The sequence below is a fragment of the Centropristis striata genome, chromosome 7 (genome assembly GCF_030273125.1).
Source record: "Centropristis striata isolate RG_2023a ecotype Rhode Island chromosome 7, C.striata_1.0, whole genome shotgun sequence".
Lineage (NCBI taxonomy): Eukaryota > Metazoa > Chordata > Actinopteri > Perciformes > Serranidae > Centropristis > Centropristis striata.
Window position 1 is genome coordinate 6,628,013 of NC_081523.1, and position 15,367 is coordinate 6,643,379.

The 15,367-nt window shown below is 35.0% G+C and overlaps 1 protein-coding gene across 2 annotated transcripts in view; it reads left to right on the forward strand.

Annotated features, from left to right (window-relative positions):
* taok3a (TAO kinase 3a) overlaps positions 1-15,367 on the forward strand; it is a 134,896-nt gene that overhangs the window by 72,813 nt on the left and 46,716 nt on the right. For both annotated transcript variants that reach the window (XM_059336672.1, XM_059336673.1), the window contains exons 7-11: positions 171-267; positions 2,393-2,506; positions 4,193-4,284; positions 5,571-5,664; positions 12,491-12,572. In XM_059336672.1, coding sequence (XP_059192655.1) covers positions 171-267; positions 2,393-2,506; positions 4,193-4,284; positions 5,571-5,664; positions 12,491-12,572 — 479 coding nt within the window. The remainder of the gene's footprint in view (positions 1-170; positions 268-2,392; positions 2,507-4,192; positions 4,285-5,570; positions 5,665-12,490; positions 12,573-15,367) is intronic.

A 15,367-nucleotide genomic window follows, 5' to 3' on the forward strand; every position in this document is an offset into this window, starting at 1 on the left:
GTTCCAGTTGCCAGGACTTTGATCATGCATGAAATCTGCCCTTCATAACTATGTCCAGAAACCTTATTTATAATGGAGGCCTTTGTGCAGAACTGTTATAGTTCATTATTGTGTAATTGTCGTCTTCAGAGGGTTCCCACTCATTTCCACTGTGCTAATTTTTCCCCAAGTTCATAAGAAACCACTGCAAGAGATGGAAATTGCTGCCATTACCCATGGTGCCTTGCTAGGACTGGCTTACCTACATTCCCATAATATGATTCACAGGTGAGTCCGTTTGTTTCCTTTGCTCCAAACATTTCCCAACAGGAACATACAGTGACTCGAGCAAAAAAAAAAACCATGATAAGATGATAAGATGAGACGAGAGGCACTCATGTTCTCCCTTTATTGCAGCGTTTACTAATTAAGCTGTAAAAGCTCGTCTCCGTGCTTCACGTTTCATCCTTCTTCAGCTTCATCACCGTGTTGGGTAACAACCCTCCTGTCTCTCTGCTGTCCACAATATTATCTTTTATGGCAGACAGATACGATTAGCATCCAACAATGGCGCTGCATGAATCACTTTGACTGTTCTGTGTCATCACAGGTCTCACGGCGGAAATTTACAAAAGAAATAAAAACCCCTTTTAAAATGAACACATCACGTCTATAAATACATCACACCAGTGAACAGTTTGTCAGGAGTGAGGGAGAAGCATTATGCATAATAGATCCTTGTGCACTCAAAAAAAGCAGTGCTTGAAAAGTACAGTGATGAAGACATTAACAAACTGTTTTTTAGTTTTGGGTAGAATTCAAAAGGTTTTCTTGATACTGGGATACTTGATACTAACCCATAGCAGTACTTGCTCTTTTAACCCATTGAAGCCTGACAAGCGGATACGTCGTTTTGTAGTATTTGTATAAGCTCTCAAATACTTTTTGAATTTCATTTCTATCTGCTACAGAGGCTGAAAAATCTATTATTTAGTAGAAACGTTGACACTTCTGTTGAATTTCCAGAAAAACTTCAGGTTTTAGGGGGTTATTTTAAAATCACCCAGAGATTTTACAGGCGTTTCAGGCCTCAATGGGTTAAAACCAGCTCCTAAATGCTATTTTTTTCTATTTGTTCTGTTTTCTGTGAGTTTAAAAGACACAAAAAAACAGGTTAAGTGCAATAACAATCACTGTTAAGTTGGTGGTTAGAGGTGATTACCAAAGTTATTATTATAGTTAACGAAAACTAATGGAATAACGAAAAATTAGAATTAAATTTAACTGAAATTAAAATAAAAACGAGAGTTTTTAAAAAACGATAACGAACTGAAACTGTATTGTGTGGTTACAAAATTAACAAATTATATCAATAATTAAATCAATTAATAAAACTAACTAAAATTATAGTGAAATTGTCCTTTGTCTTCGTCTTTGTCAACTCTTTTCATACATAATCCAGTGTTTGTTAAAACAACCTAATTAAATTGCTGAATATAATACTTAAAAATTATTTATTTCCTGAATAATTACTATTATGTTCATTTTCATATGATAAAGGCAATCTTTTAGGCTAAACCACTTCAACCTAACTTTGTTTTGTTGTAGTTGTAACTACCCTATTAAATATAGTAACTCTTAATAATGTCATACAAGTTTAAACGGCCCAAGAAAATTACGTTAGTATGTTATAATTACCCTTATGAATCTAGTTCAGGGGTGTCAAACTCAAATACACAATGGGCCAAAATTTAAAACTTGAATAAAATCGCGGGCCAACGTTGAACAAATAAACCTTTTAATATATACCAAACATGTTTTGCTTTAACATTAAATATGGAACCAGCAACGCTTATAAACATACAATATATAACTAAATAGTGCAGACATGCAAAATCAAATTTCAAATAAAAAACACATCAATGTCATTAATTTATTAAATAAAAATTAAATAAAAATCGTATGCCTCTTTTCTATTTGCATCCTTCTGATTTAAATATCAAAATAAAGTTTTTCAACAGGTTAATACATTTAAAAATAAAATGACAATAATAAATCTAGTATTAGCGGTAAATGCGCCGTATAATACCGGCGGGTCAGCTTTTATAGTACAATAATTATATAATAATTTGGTATTGGCTCACGGGCCAAATAAAATTACACGGGCAAATTTGGCCCGCGGGCCAGAGTTTGGCACCCCTGATCTAGTTGGACTGACCCCTGGTAATTAAGTAACAGTAACGCAAATACATCATGCTGACCCAACGTATTTACATTTTGTTCACTCAACAAAACTGTTTCTCGCTTAATTAAAGCATTTTATTGAGGTGGAAATTATTTCCATCATTTTATTTCATTCTGGGAACAAGTTATTTTTTATATGCTCACTCTCTTCGTCTCTCTCCCCATCCAGAGATGTGAAAGCTGGTAACATCCTGCTGACTGAGCTGGGTCAGGTCAAACTGGCCGACTTTGGCTCTGCCTCCATTGCCTCACCTGCCAATTCCTTCGTGGGAACACCTTATTGGTCAGTATACATAAGACAGAACATGGACATATGGTGGGGCCAACACAGGAAACAGCTCAGGGCTGCATATGCTGGGAGGAATATTTCTGTTGGTGTATTTCTTTAGTGTTTTGCTTCCTTTTGCACTAGTGCAGTGCCCGTAGGAAGTATGTATTCATATAGTGGGAGATGCAACATAAGAAGTGAATAAAGCTAAATTTCCGCTTAGCATGCTAATCGCTAATAACAGAATTTGCACATTACATGCAGACCACTACAACGTCTGCAACTCCATAAAACACTTACTTTTCATAACACACCATCCAGCACATACACATTGAACATTGATATTAGCTGGGAACTATTTGAATATTATTGGAAAATCGAACCTTGTAGCGCACTTTAACACTCCTAAAGATAGGTAGGCTAAATAGACTTACAGATGAGATGAGTCAGGGTGGAAATCCAGAGTGAATAGTGTTACGACTATCACACAATGGGGCGGAGCTCCCCTAAAAGGCGTCCGATCAGAAACAGTGCAATGCTGCAATACGTCCTACGTAAATAATGATATTTTGAAAAATGAATTAAAAAATCTTCAAAATCGAGGATGCACACCTCCGTGCCATGCGCAAGACACATATGAAATCTGAGGTCAGTCTGACTAACGGTCAGACACACACACACACACACACACACACACACACACACACAAACACAAACACACACAGACGCTTCTTGCTTTTATAGATAGAAAAAAAATTCGAAACTATTTTTGCACATGGCATCGAGGATGAAGCTTTGGTAAACAGACATGTATTACTTTACAGTCCTTTGCAGACATGCAGCATGTTATGTGAATGTGATGTCAATTTTGCAGATTTGTCACATGTCTAAATAAACACCTGGGTCACTTTATATATATAATTACCACTATATAACAGCTTCAGGATCACAATCAGGATGGTTGAAATGACTTGTACAAATTACTGTATGAAGTTTATGCATATGGCAATGCTCATCTGATGGGAGGGGCTTAGGACAGAGAGGGGAGAGCTGCAGGAGGAGGGCTGTCTTTTCAAATTCTGAATTTATGTTGCATTTATCATTAGACTCCCTAACCCAGCTTTAACTACAGTATGCATGGTGAGAAGTGAGAGGTGAGCGTGCAGCCAGTGAGAGGAGTGACAACACTTTTCCTCAATCATATCATTGAACCCTCCGCTGTTCTCCAGCAGTGACAGCTCTCTCCCTCTAGAGCACCAGTCTGGTGTCCTGGGACAAAACCTCTCCATAATATATTGTTCCAGAAGCTTCTGTACCGTCCTGTTGTTTGCTTCTCTTAAAGAAATCATCAGCTCTGTGTCACTCACAATAATGCTCCCTGACACACTTCATGCTGCTTTGATGGTGACTGAATGTCACCACACAAACAGCTGGACTAGTGATGGACCCTCATGATGCCAAAAGCCAACAGCAGCAGCACACAACTCATGTTAAATTCACACACACACACACAAGTTGTCACACTCAACATGTACAGAAACACACACATATTTTCCTAAAACTGAGCTGCTATCACAGCATACCAGAGTCTTTAAAAGCTCTGAGAGGCTTAGGAGATTATAACATTTTCATGGATTTTTTCCCCCCATACTTAATAAACTCTGTGTGTGTGTGTGTGTGTGTGTGTCTCTCTGTCCCCAGGATGGCCCCCGAAGTGATCCTAGCCATGGACGAGGGCCAGTACGAGGGGAAAGTGGACATCTGGTCCCTGGGGATCACCTGTATTGAACTGGGTGAGTGTGCAGCTACCTCCCCCCCAACCAAGACGACAAAAAATTAGGGCCGGGACTCGATTAAAAAAAAAAAAAATCAAATTAATTAGAGGCTTTGTAATTAATTAATCGAAATGAATCGCATTTTAATCGCATATAAATATTTGACAGTGAGAGGTAATTTTTTTCACATGGATTTTTTTAGTATACCATTGAATAATGACTGAATACATAAGCTTAAGCAACAAAAATATTGTTTATTTTTGTTCAAGTCCAACAGACCAGTGCAATTTTTGCCATTAAGTGTAGCAATAGCATAATTAGAAATATAGTACATTTCATAAATCCAGGTAGCCTATAGGTAGGTAGACCTTCTGTAAACTAGAATACTTTGGTTTTTTAAGTAAAACACAATCCACGCTAGCTACCACACTAGCCGCTAGCTGCTATATGTTTAGCATTGAGGTGATACTTGAGGCTGGATGTGCTGCGGTGATATGTGAATTCCTTGTTGCATAGCAACACAACCATGCTCTTATGGACGCTTCCATCCGTTGGTTTTTACTAACTAAATGTCCCATCATCCACGGGGCCAACCAAAGCGTCTCATCAGCTTCTTCCTTCATGTTCACTGTGGTTTGTTGTTGTCTCAACTCATCAACGCTAGTTGGTGCTCCAGTATAATCGGTCCGCCTGAAACTCATCCAGTGAGAAACGTTCCGCGGTGCAAAAATAAGTGCGATTAAAATGCGTCAATTTTTTTAACACGTTCATTTTTGTGTAATTAATTAATCTTAGTTAACGCGTTAAAGTCCCGGCCCTACAAAAAAAAATCTTATTTTATTTTTTTTATTTTTTTTTATTATCTTTTTTATTGTTTCCACATATCAATATTCCACATTGACATTTTACATTTGCTGTACAATTTTCCAACAGCAGTAGAATATTCCCAGACTTCTCCACCACGGAGCAGAGACATAGTTAGACACAAATTATCAAGTAAAGTTACAGTAGAATAAATGTGAAGTAAAATGAAACCTTTTTCCACTCCTGTCCTTATTTTCACATATTTTCTCTTGCATTGTCCCCTTTTTCTCCCGTTGGAGGGTAAACATATCAAATAAACATATGAACAATGAACAAGGTTGATGCCTGAACCAAAGGGGTCTAAAAATACATTTTATTTGCTTGCTTTCGTTTATTGCATCATTTAAGAAGAAGCTGAGGGGTGATTGTGAAAACTTTGGCACTGAAGCTTCATTCTTCTCTGTTTTCATTAACTTGTATGTATTTTTTTCTTATTCTAGCGGAGCGCAAACCACCCTTGTTCAACATGAACGCCATGAGTGCCTTATACCACATCGCACAGAACGACTCTCCCACGCTACAGTCCAATGAGTGGTGAGTTTAAAACACACCCCCATATAAATAAATATAACCATTCAGTTGATTTTTGTTGGTTTTATTTATTTGTTTGTTTGTTTGTATAGGGAAAGGTATGCATGATTTACCAATGCCATACACCACAGCATTAATATCCTCAACTTATTTGCAATGTTTTTTTAAATGTTTAGTTAAAAAAAGTTCATGCTTTGCAGAATACTATCCAATATATCAACAGACATAATATAAAAATCATTTTTTTTTACTGCTTTTATCCTTTTTTTTTATTTTGAGATGAAAAAATGTACAATTCAAAAAGTGGAAATAACACATTATATAGATCCATTACACACAGAATGAAACATTTCATGTCTTAATTTATTTAATTTCTTCTCATTATAATGATTATGGTTTAAATTCGATGAAGATCTAAAATTCAGTGTTTCAGAAAAAATTGAATATTACAAAAGACCAATTTTAAAAACTATGTTTAATATGGAAATGTTGGCCTCTAAAAAGTATGTCATCTATGCACTCAATACTTGATTTGGGCTATTTGACTTGAAGTATTGGAAATTGACTTTTCCATCATATTCTAATGTAGTGAGATGCATCTGTACACACTGATAATAGCATGATTAAAGTATCCATGCAATGTATAGTATTAATTCATATCAGGAGACAATATTCATACTTAGGCTTATTAATCAGTGTCAAAGAATGTCCACAAACCAAGTGAAAATCCAGTGAAACTGCTGACACAATACTTCCACTCAACCGTGAATAATAAAGCTGGATCTGATCTGGGCTCAGTCAGGGTAAGACATCCCTGTGTTAATCTGATGACCTGTGATCTCTGCAACAGGCCTTGTGCAAGGTCACACTCTTAAGTCTCTTATGTAATTACCTGGGAAACCTCCACCAGAGTAATGCTGTTTAAACACTCACATCGTTCCTGCCGGGCTATAAGGCATATTTTAGTGCAGGGGTCTCAAAATCAAATTACCTGGGGGCCGCTGGAGGCAGTATCAAAATGACCAAAAAAAGACACAAAATGACAACAACAAAAAAAGACACAAAATGACGAAAAAAAAAGACACAAAATTACAAAAAAGACAAAATGACTGAAAAAAACACTAAATCACTTAAAAAAACACAAAATGACCAAAAAATACACAGAATTGCCAATAAAGACACAAAATTATTTTAAAAAAAAAGACACGAAATGACAGAAAAATGACACAAAATGTCAGAAAAAAACTAAATTACTTAAAGAAGAAACAAAATGACCAAAAAAAGACACAGAATTACCAAAAAAGACAAAATTGTTAAAAAAGACACACAATTATTTTAAAAAAGACACAAAATTACTAAGAAAAAGACACAGAATTACCAAAAAGACACACAATTATTAAAAAAGACACAAAATTACCAAAAAAAAGTAATTAAAGGGACCTTCCACACTCAACACGGTAAAGTGCCATTCATATAAAACTCACATTTAACTTTCATATCAAGGTGGGGGCCACAAAATATCGTCACGAGGGCCACAATTGGCCTGTGGGCCGCGAGTTTGAGACCCATGTTTTAGCGTATATCAACATCAAGACAAAGCAGTGTTATTATTCTAATGTTATTATAGGAGTTGAAATCTAATTGTCTTGTGTTGCCATACGAGCCACCAGGATGTTTCTTTGTACACAGACACATTATAGAGAGCAGCCAATACTTTCTGCTGCTTTCAGCCTGGCAGCTTATGATTGTAGACGCTAATAGATTCTCCAGAGACTGTCCTTCCAGACATCAAAAAACTTTAAGCAATTTAATTTAGGCCAGCAGCTTTTAAACAGCTCTTTGCTGTGTCTTTACAACAGCATCTCACCCACAGTGAGTGAAGAAACACCTTTTTTAAAGCTAAGACTAGCTCTACTATTAGATATCAACATGAAATATGTTTTTAATGTTTGTTTTCCTTCATACAGTCATGGAAAAAAATATTAGACCACCCGTGTTTTCTCCTTATAGCTATTATCCAGCCATTTTCCATGGTTTTCTTGATAATGATTTTGGTTATTATCAAGAAAACCATGGAAAATGTCTACCTATCAGCTCTTAAATTAAACTCTTATCAGCTATTTTTGTTGTTATCATTGTATTTGTCCAAAAAAGTGTACCTTTAGTTGTACCAGGCATTAAAATAAACAAGAAATTGAAGAAAACAATGCTCTAATATTTTTTTCCATGACTGTACATTAAGAAACTGTATGTGAAATTGCTGAAATGAAGATTGTTTCTGATATGTTTGGAAAAAGAAAGGACTGATTGGTGTGTTTTCATAGTGTTCTGTTACTAAAATATTCATAACATCATGGGTGTTTTTTGTTGCTTGGGGCTCTATTTTAGCAAGATTAATTATTTTATTTAAGAAACAAATTATTTGGGCTAGCTAAAGCATGAATGTTAACATTTAATGAATACTCTTTGCCACCATAACCTAATTGTTTTTAATGCTATACAGTCATGGAAAAACATTATTAGACCACCCTTGTTTTCTTGAATTTCTTGTTCATTTTAATGCCTAGCCATTTTCCATGTTTTATTTATTCTTTGATTTGTCTTAAAATAGGCTAAATAAACATAATCTGAAGAAATTTTAGATTTTTTTTTCTTTTGGAAGTTTTTGGGTTTGTTGCCCGTAGGCAACATTGTACCATAACGGTGCACAAGTGAAAAAGAACGTTTTTAAAAATATTTTTCACATAATTTATTTAATAAACCTGTCTAAAAAATTCAGTAGCTTCATCAGGGTACAAAACATAACATTTTAAATTAAAAAAACATTATAAAAGGAACTTTTTTAATCGGTTTCTTGTCTGAATGTTGCCTGTAGGAAACATTGAACCATTGAACCAACGACCCATTGAAATGAATGTCTTCAACAGTCTAAATGTATGAAACTATCAGAAATGAAGGTTTACTCACCTATCAGTAGGAATATATTTTTTTCCAGATGGAAAAGGGCCAGGAAATGACATTTTGCAAAATGGCAAAGCTGTTTCCTTTGGAAAAGTCTGCAAAATAGGGTTTCAATATGGCTTCCTGGAGGTCATGTGACAAATTAAAGCATTGCTATTGGTTCCCTATACGCTTCCATCTTTTTTTGAAGTATTGCATCACTCAAAAACATGCATTGTAGAAATCTGACAGGCCAAAAATGGGGCAACACCGTACCATAGAGGGTTAAGAAGAAAAACCATAGAAAATGTCTAGATATCAGCTCTAAAATTATACTCTTATGAACCCTTTTTTCTTGTTATCATTATACTTGTCCAAAGAAATGTAATTTTAATTGCACCAGGCATTAAAAAGAACAAGAAACTGAAGAGAACAAGGGTGGTCTAATATTTTTTTCCATGACTTTATATTCTCAGCTGAGCATCAAATATTCCAGTCTCATCCTCATAATTATTTAACAAGCACATGTGCTCTGTATGAGCTTGCATAAACCTGGAGATTAAAGTGGAAGGAATGTAGGAATTTAGTATAAATTAAGTCAGCAATATTTCACACAGCAGAAAAGGAGGATACATATGTAGAAGTATAAACATACAGAGCAGTAGGTGATCTAAATTGGCAACAAAAATAAAAAAGGGTAATAGTATAGTAGGGAATTAGCAAGGCAGCAAATCTTCCACTGTTACTCTGAGTTGCTGAAGCCACCAGTCACACTCTGCATGTGAGGTGTGATTCTCACAGAGGAAACAACACTCATCGAGTATTAACCCTTTGTTTGATGTTTTCCCTGTAATTCACCTTTGTGTTCTTCTTTTATGCTAACACAACTGTGGGTAACACTTTACAATAACCATCTTAGTAATGTTTATAGATGGTTTATAAACCAATTATTAACCATTTACAAAGTGCTTTACATATTTAATCTTTAAATGTTTTCAACCAATTTCTTAAAGGTATATGAATCATTTCAAAATCATTAACATACTTAATATGGTGTTAAAAATGTAAAAATGAGTGCAACTAAAACTATTAATAACCTATTGATTATAATGTAATTGTTTGTTAACGGTAAATTAAATATAAACTTACATGAATATACCATCTATTTGCCATTTATAAATGATTTAGTTAAACATTAATAAAGTATGTATTTACCATTTATAAATGGCCTATATATGGTTTATAACTATATACTGTTTACCATTTATAAATTATGGTTATTGTCAAGTGTTACCCAACTGTGGTATGAAAGTGGAATGTGTGTGGTCTTCAGCATGCAGAGTCGTGTCGGTGTTTGCTCCCTGTCGTATGTTGCAAGAATCTGTATTTTCTCTGCAACGCCATGATAAGAGTCTGAATGTTGTTCTCTACCTGCCTCAAAGCAGCCTGAAGGCATCACAGCCTTCCTCAATCTTTCCACGCATGCTTCTCAAATCATTTTTACACGTTTAACCCTTTGATGCACAACATGGGTCTGAAGTGACCCGACAGAGTTTTTATGTTATATATCTTTGCAATAAATTAATTCCATCATTCAGAATTCCAGGTTTTCCTCAATTAGTTTGTTTTTGGTCATCATACATCCTACATTTTATTTTAAACATTTTATGTTTTCCTTTATTATTTTTTTTTTAATAAAATCCCTTTTTGTGTCACTACTCTTCTAATGCACAACATGGGTCAAAAATGACCCATATCCATTTTTTTAGCTAAGTAGCTTACTAAGCTAACTACTTAGCTAACTTCTTGGCGAAGTATTTAGCAAAATAGCTTGCTAAGCTAACTACTAGGCTAACTTTTTGGCTAAGTAGCTTGTTAAACTAACTATTCAGCTAACTTTTTGGCTAAGTAGCTTGCTAAGCTAACTACTTAGCTAACTTCTTGGCGAAGTATTTAGCAAAATAGCTTGCTAAGCTTACTAGTCAGCTAACTTTTTGGCTAAGTAGCTTACTAAACTAACTTCTTGCCTAATAATATAAAAAAGGTTTTTTCTTCATAAAGTATGAGAGGCAAAATTGAAATAATGATCTGCTGTTATCAAAAACAAGATATTTAAAGAATACTTGGAATATTCAATCATAAAATAAGTTGATATTAAAAGAGAGAGCCTAGAAACACACAGCAAGCATTAAATAACAGGGGACATGAATGTGGGTCATTTTTTACCCATGTTGTGCATTAGAAGGGGGGTCAATATCCCCATCAAAGGGTTAAAAGAGAGCATATATCATAAGCTCTGTCATCAGAAACACAAGGCTCTTTTAAGTTGAATTTTTTGCTGCCCATGCCTGCACAGAGTTGTAAAATTAGCGTTTGGTTTTGTAGCATCGTGCTGAGGCGAGTGATTGTGTGAGGCGGCGCAGGGTTGTGGTATTTTTGGAGGCGCTCCAGCGGCCCGAGGCGTGAGCAACATCCCGCCAGATGAGACTAGTAGAGACATCAGTTTCATAGTGTAACTTCAGCTCACATGCACAAGACCACACTGTACACACACTGGCATGACATACAAGTGCACTCATGGACCTCAGGAAACCACAGAGGACGTCAGATGTAGAGTTTGAGGGGGAGCGAGGTGGTCGATAGGTGCACTTACTGATCCTAAAACAACCCTGTATACTGACTATCACAATCTTAAATAGCACCACAGGTTACTTTCAATCCACAGCAGCAAACACCCAGACACACAGTGTTACATATACTTTGTTTTCATCAGCGTATTTTTAGATCCGAGTCACGGTGTTCCACAGCTCCAGTGGCCTATATTTTTATTGCTCCACATATTTACATAATCCATATATGCTTCATATATGGGGCTACACTCAGAGATTACATAGGATTGTTGTGGTTTAATTCATTGATATGATAAACACAACAGAAGAAGAGATTACTCATCACATTACGCTAACAGTGAGGTGTGACTGAAGGCAGCTAAAGACTTTTTCATTTGGCTTTTACTTACAAAACCATTTTAAAATATTTTTGTATGTATGTATATGTGTATGTATGTATGTATGTATGTATGTATATGTGTATATATATATATATATATATGTGTGTGTGTGTGTGTGTGTGTGTGTATATATGTGTGTGTATATATATATATATATATATATATATATATATATATATATATATATGGTAACATAAAATAAAAGATAAAATAAAAAAAATAAAAATAAATAAAAATAATAATAATAATAATAATAATAATAATAAAAAGTAATACAGCAAAATAAAAAAGAAGAAAATAATAAATAAATAATTAAAAAGTAAGATATGATCAAATATAATATATATATATATTTTTTTTTCATATTTTTTTATTTCGCTTAACTACTTTTTATTATTATTATTATTATTTGTATATTTACTTTTTTATTTTATCTTACCTTACCTTACTTTATTTTTTATTTATTTTTTATAATTAATTTCTAACCTGCCTCCGGTGTTTCCTCACTGCTCGATGTTTAGATGGAGCTTCCTCAGTTTGTGCTTTGTTTATAATGGGATGGTTGGATGGAGGGTGTTTGCTTGTTTCTATGGGTTTTTATTATTATTATTATTATTATTATTATTATTAATTTATTTTTCTCCCTTTTTTATTTTTTATGTGAAGCACTTTGTGTTACATTTCTCTTGTATGAAAAGTGCTATACAAACAAAGTCTGATTGATTGTTTGATTGAAAGATTGATTGATTGATTGATTGATTGATTGATTGATTGATTGATTGATTGATTGATTGATTGATTGTTTTGAATGATTGATAATGATTAGATTGTTGTTCTGTAAATATTTCTTACAATATTCCTCTCTGCTCTCTGTCCCAGGTCTGACCCCTTCCGGAGCTTTGTCGACTACTGCCTACTGAAAATTCCTCAGGACAGACCCTCGTCAGGGGAGCTGCTACGAGTGAGTGGGCTTCCTCCGTTAATCCTCCTCAGCTGTGACCTCACTTCCTGTCTCAGTCAGCCCCTGAGCCGTGTGGATGAGTCACTCCCACCCACCCACTACTCCCTAATACGCAAGCACATACACACAGAGTCTTCTCCAAGCAGAGGAATCAAACACCCTGCTGGGAATTGCTTATTCTCTCTCTCTCTTTCTCTCTTTTCTTTGTTTTTGTTGTTACTCTGCTTCCTGTGTCGTGCCTCGCAGTCATGATCCTCAGGGGCGACACGGAGACACAGAGCCCAGACATTATTTTAGGAAAAAATTTGTACGGTTGTCAAAAACGAGAGATGATTAATTTCTTTTTATCCTGTTTTATCCTATCTCATTTCAGAGGTAATTTTTGTAAGTCAAAACCGTAAAAAAAACTTCGGAGAGACTACACACCCAAAAGTCTTACAACAACTTAACTCTCCCCGAAGTTATTTACTTTTAGTAAAGTAGTGCACATTAATGAAAAATGATCGAAAAAAACATCTTTGTAAATATGCCGGATTATAGCAAAGCTGCTAGTTTACATCCGTAGTCCCTAAAAAATAAAAAATAAATACAAATATATAAGGCAGCAAGTACATAGGTAAGATACAAATAGAGGAGACAACACACACAACACAACACATACCAGACCCAGACAGGATATAACTATGCAATAAAAAGTAATGTAATAAAATGACCAAAAAAAGACACAGAATTACCAAAAAAGACACAAAATTATCGAAAAAAGACAAAATTACCAAAAAGAGTAATTAAAGGGACCTTCCACACACAACACGGTAAAGTGCCATTCATATAAAACTCACATTAAACTTTCATATCAAGGTGAGGGCCACAAAATATCAACACGAGGGCCACAATTGGCCCGCGTGCCGAGAGTTTGAGACCCCTGTTTTAGATCCTTTTACATAAAATCTTATAACAGGGGAGAAATTCGGGGTGAAGGTATTTAAAAGTGGACCTTGTCATAAGAATTTTATGTCAAACTGCTATTACCAAGGTCAAAAACGGACTAATGTTCCAGATTTAGATGATGTTGTGACAGGTCAGCCTCTCTCCCACTCACTGCTGTCACTCATCACTGTCAGCTGTCAGATAAAAGGCAAAATTATTTCAGTGATAGAGATTTAAAAGTTAAAAATGCAGCTGCATGTCAGCCTTTATAATGACTTTTTCTTTTCTTTTTTTAGCCATCATGACCCATATTTATTGTATTTATTTATTTATTTGCACCATAAGAAAAGACAATTACAAAAAACAGAAATGAAAGAAGAATATTAAGTGCGGAAGAGGTTAAAAACCCCTACATGGGCTTATAAGAAGCACCTACCCAAGAAATATACAAAAATTAAAAAGTAAATCAACAACAATGAGAGAAAGCAACAACAAATAACAACAAAAAAGAAAGCAATGCAAGTGCCATTTTATAGCACACACACACAAAAAAAAAATCAATTCAATTCAATTCCGTTCAGTTCAGTTCAGTTCAATTCAATTCAATTCAATTCAATTCAATTCAATTCAATTCAATTCAATTCAATTCAATTCCATTCCATTCCATTCCATTCCATTCCATTCCATTCAATTCAATTCAATTCAATTCAATTCAATTCAATTCAATTCAATTCAATTCAATTCCATTCCATTCCATTCCATTCCATTCCATTCAATTCAATTCAATTCAATTCAATTCAATTCAATTCAATTCAATTCAATTCAATTCAATTCAATTCAATTCAATTCAATTCCATTCCATTCCATTCCATTCCATTCCATTCCATTCCAATTGGCTTTATTGGCATGACATAACACTGTACATATTGCCAAAGCAAGCATCAGAATTAAAATGTTTACAATAAATTAATTATAATTCTTTCATTAATTTGAAAGGAATTAAGAAAAAAAACTAATAACAATAAAAGAAAGCAATATTTACAATAAATTATGATTGTTTCCTCTACCCATAACACCCTACTGAAACACAATGAATTCCCACAGTCTTAATCCGTGTATGCTCATTGTGTTTCCTAGTAAGTGAGGGGTTGATCTTTTTGTTTGTGTGACCAACAGGTAATCCTATTGGCCCACTAAGAGTTTTATGTTCTCGGTGATCACGCTAAACTCCAGCAGGAGTTTTCACACCTGAGGGAGGATGAAGGGAGGGTGTGAGGTTGGGTAGCAGCTAAAAAAAAGAAAAGAAAAAAGGGCCTCTGGACTGTTCATCTGGATAGGATCGATTCTGAGACACAAATACTCTCTTCCCAACACCCCTGACCCAAATCCTGGCCGAAAAACCATTAAAGAGGGATAAGTACTAAACAGACTTGGGATCAGTGTCCAAGGGGCTGCTGCTTTATGGTGAAGGGCTTGGGGGTGGGTCGGGTGTTAGCTTATGATTAATACCCCACTTTCTCTTCTCAGACACACAAAATCACTCTTTCTTTTAGTGCACACACACACACACACACACACAGACACACACACTGGCACACGCCCCTCCAAGCTCTTTAAAGGGGAAATCAGGTCACTAATCTGGGGGCCTTGAGCTATCAGTGTTCTGGCTTCAGGTTAAACACTCTCTCTCCCTGTATATCTCATTTAGAGTAACAGCAATTATACAAATAAATACATAATGACCTCCTCCCATAAGTACACATCGTTTAAGCAAAAAAAATGTACAGTTGAACAGTTAAAAATAGCTCTGGGTCTTGTTTGGTTTTGAGTGCATGTTTTTTTTTTTAATCCCATAAATTAACTAGCAA